Source organism: Aureococcus anophagefferens (assembly GCF_000186865.1).
Source record: "Aureococcus anophagefferens unplaced genomic scaffold AURANscaffold_2240, whole genome shotgun sequence".
Lineage (NCBI taxonomy): Eukaryota > Pelagophyceae > Pelagomonadales > Pelagomonadaceae > Aureococcus > Aureococcus anophagefferens.
This window is the reverse complement of record NW_008706713.1, coordinates 1-1,030: the sequence shown is the minus strand read 5'-3', so window position 1 is coordinate 1,030 and position 1,030 is coordinate 1. Positions and strand designations below refer to the sequence as shown.

The following is a 1,030-nucleotide window of genomic DNA, read 5'->3' as shown; positions in this document are numbered from 1 at the left end:
AAGCGTCACGGCCGCGGGACGCTGATCCGCGCGGAGTTGCGATGGAACGACGTATCCTCGAGGGCCATGCGGGCGCCGCCGGTAACACCGAGCCCGCCGGCGGAGAAGTTGGCCTCGTTGCCGACGAAGGTCGACCCCACGACGGCGACGTCGCTGCTCACGTCCCAGCTTCGCCAGGTGCCGTTCTTCGCGTACGCGCAGGGCTGTCGGGAGTAGGGATCTATCTCGACCGGGCAGCGCGCGCACTCGACGCGCGGCTTTGGCGCTTGGAATTCGACGAAGAGGCCGCCGCCGCGCGAGCGGCACCGGTTCTCCGCAAAGACCGCGTCGCGGACGACGAGGGACTCGGAGATGTTGCGGAGGTACGCGCCGCCGCCGCCGCCCGTTTCCGCGACGTTGCCGCGGAAGACGAGGCCCGGACCGAGGGTCACGCGGCCCGCGCTCACCACGTTAACGCCGCCGCCGTCGCCGGTCGTCGCCCGACAGGAAGAGAATGTGCAGCGCCGCAGGTCGAGGTCGCTCTCGATGGGCGATACGCCAGAATACCCTTTGCTGCTTTCCAGGTGGACGGCGCCGCCGACCGCCGCGGCGCACCGGTCGAAGGTCACGCCGACGGCCGCCACGGCGCCCCCGGACACGAGGACCGCGCCGCCGTAGTGGTTCGCGGCGGTGCCTTCGAAGACCGTGTCCTCGAGCTCGAGCGACCGCGCCGCCGGACCGTACCCGCCGGACCCGCCGCCTTCGAACGCGACGGCACCACCCCCTTCCCCCGCGCTCGTCGATCGGAAGAGCGAGCGCGAGACGCTGCAGTTCGACTTCGCGCAGCAGAGGGCGCCGCCAGTGAACGAGCTTTGCGTCCCTACGAACGTGCTGGCGACGATCGTCGCCTCGCCCCCCCAAATTGCAATTGCGCCGCCTCCTACCCCGGCGGAGGTCCGCGCAAAAGAAACGTTCCGCAGCGTCACCTCGCTAAGATACGCGTAGATGGCGCCGCCGGAGTGGTTCGCCGCGCAGCGTTCGAACGACGCGT

At 70.4% G+C, this 1,030-nt stretch overlaps 1 protein-coding gene across 1 annotated transcript; it reads right to left on the bottom strand.

The window, feature by feature from the left end:
• Nucleotides 1-5: 5 nt before the first annotated feature.
• AURANDRAFT_69560 (hypothetical protein) lies at nt 6-739 on the bottom strand (the record flags this gene model as incomplete). Its single annotated transcript, XM_009045332.1, has 1 exon — nt 6-739. A coding segment is annotated over one exon (734 nt), but the record flags the coding sequence as incomplete, so codon positions are not given.
• Nucleotides 740-1,030: the final 291 nt, after the last annotated feature.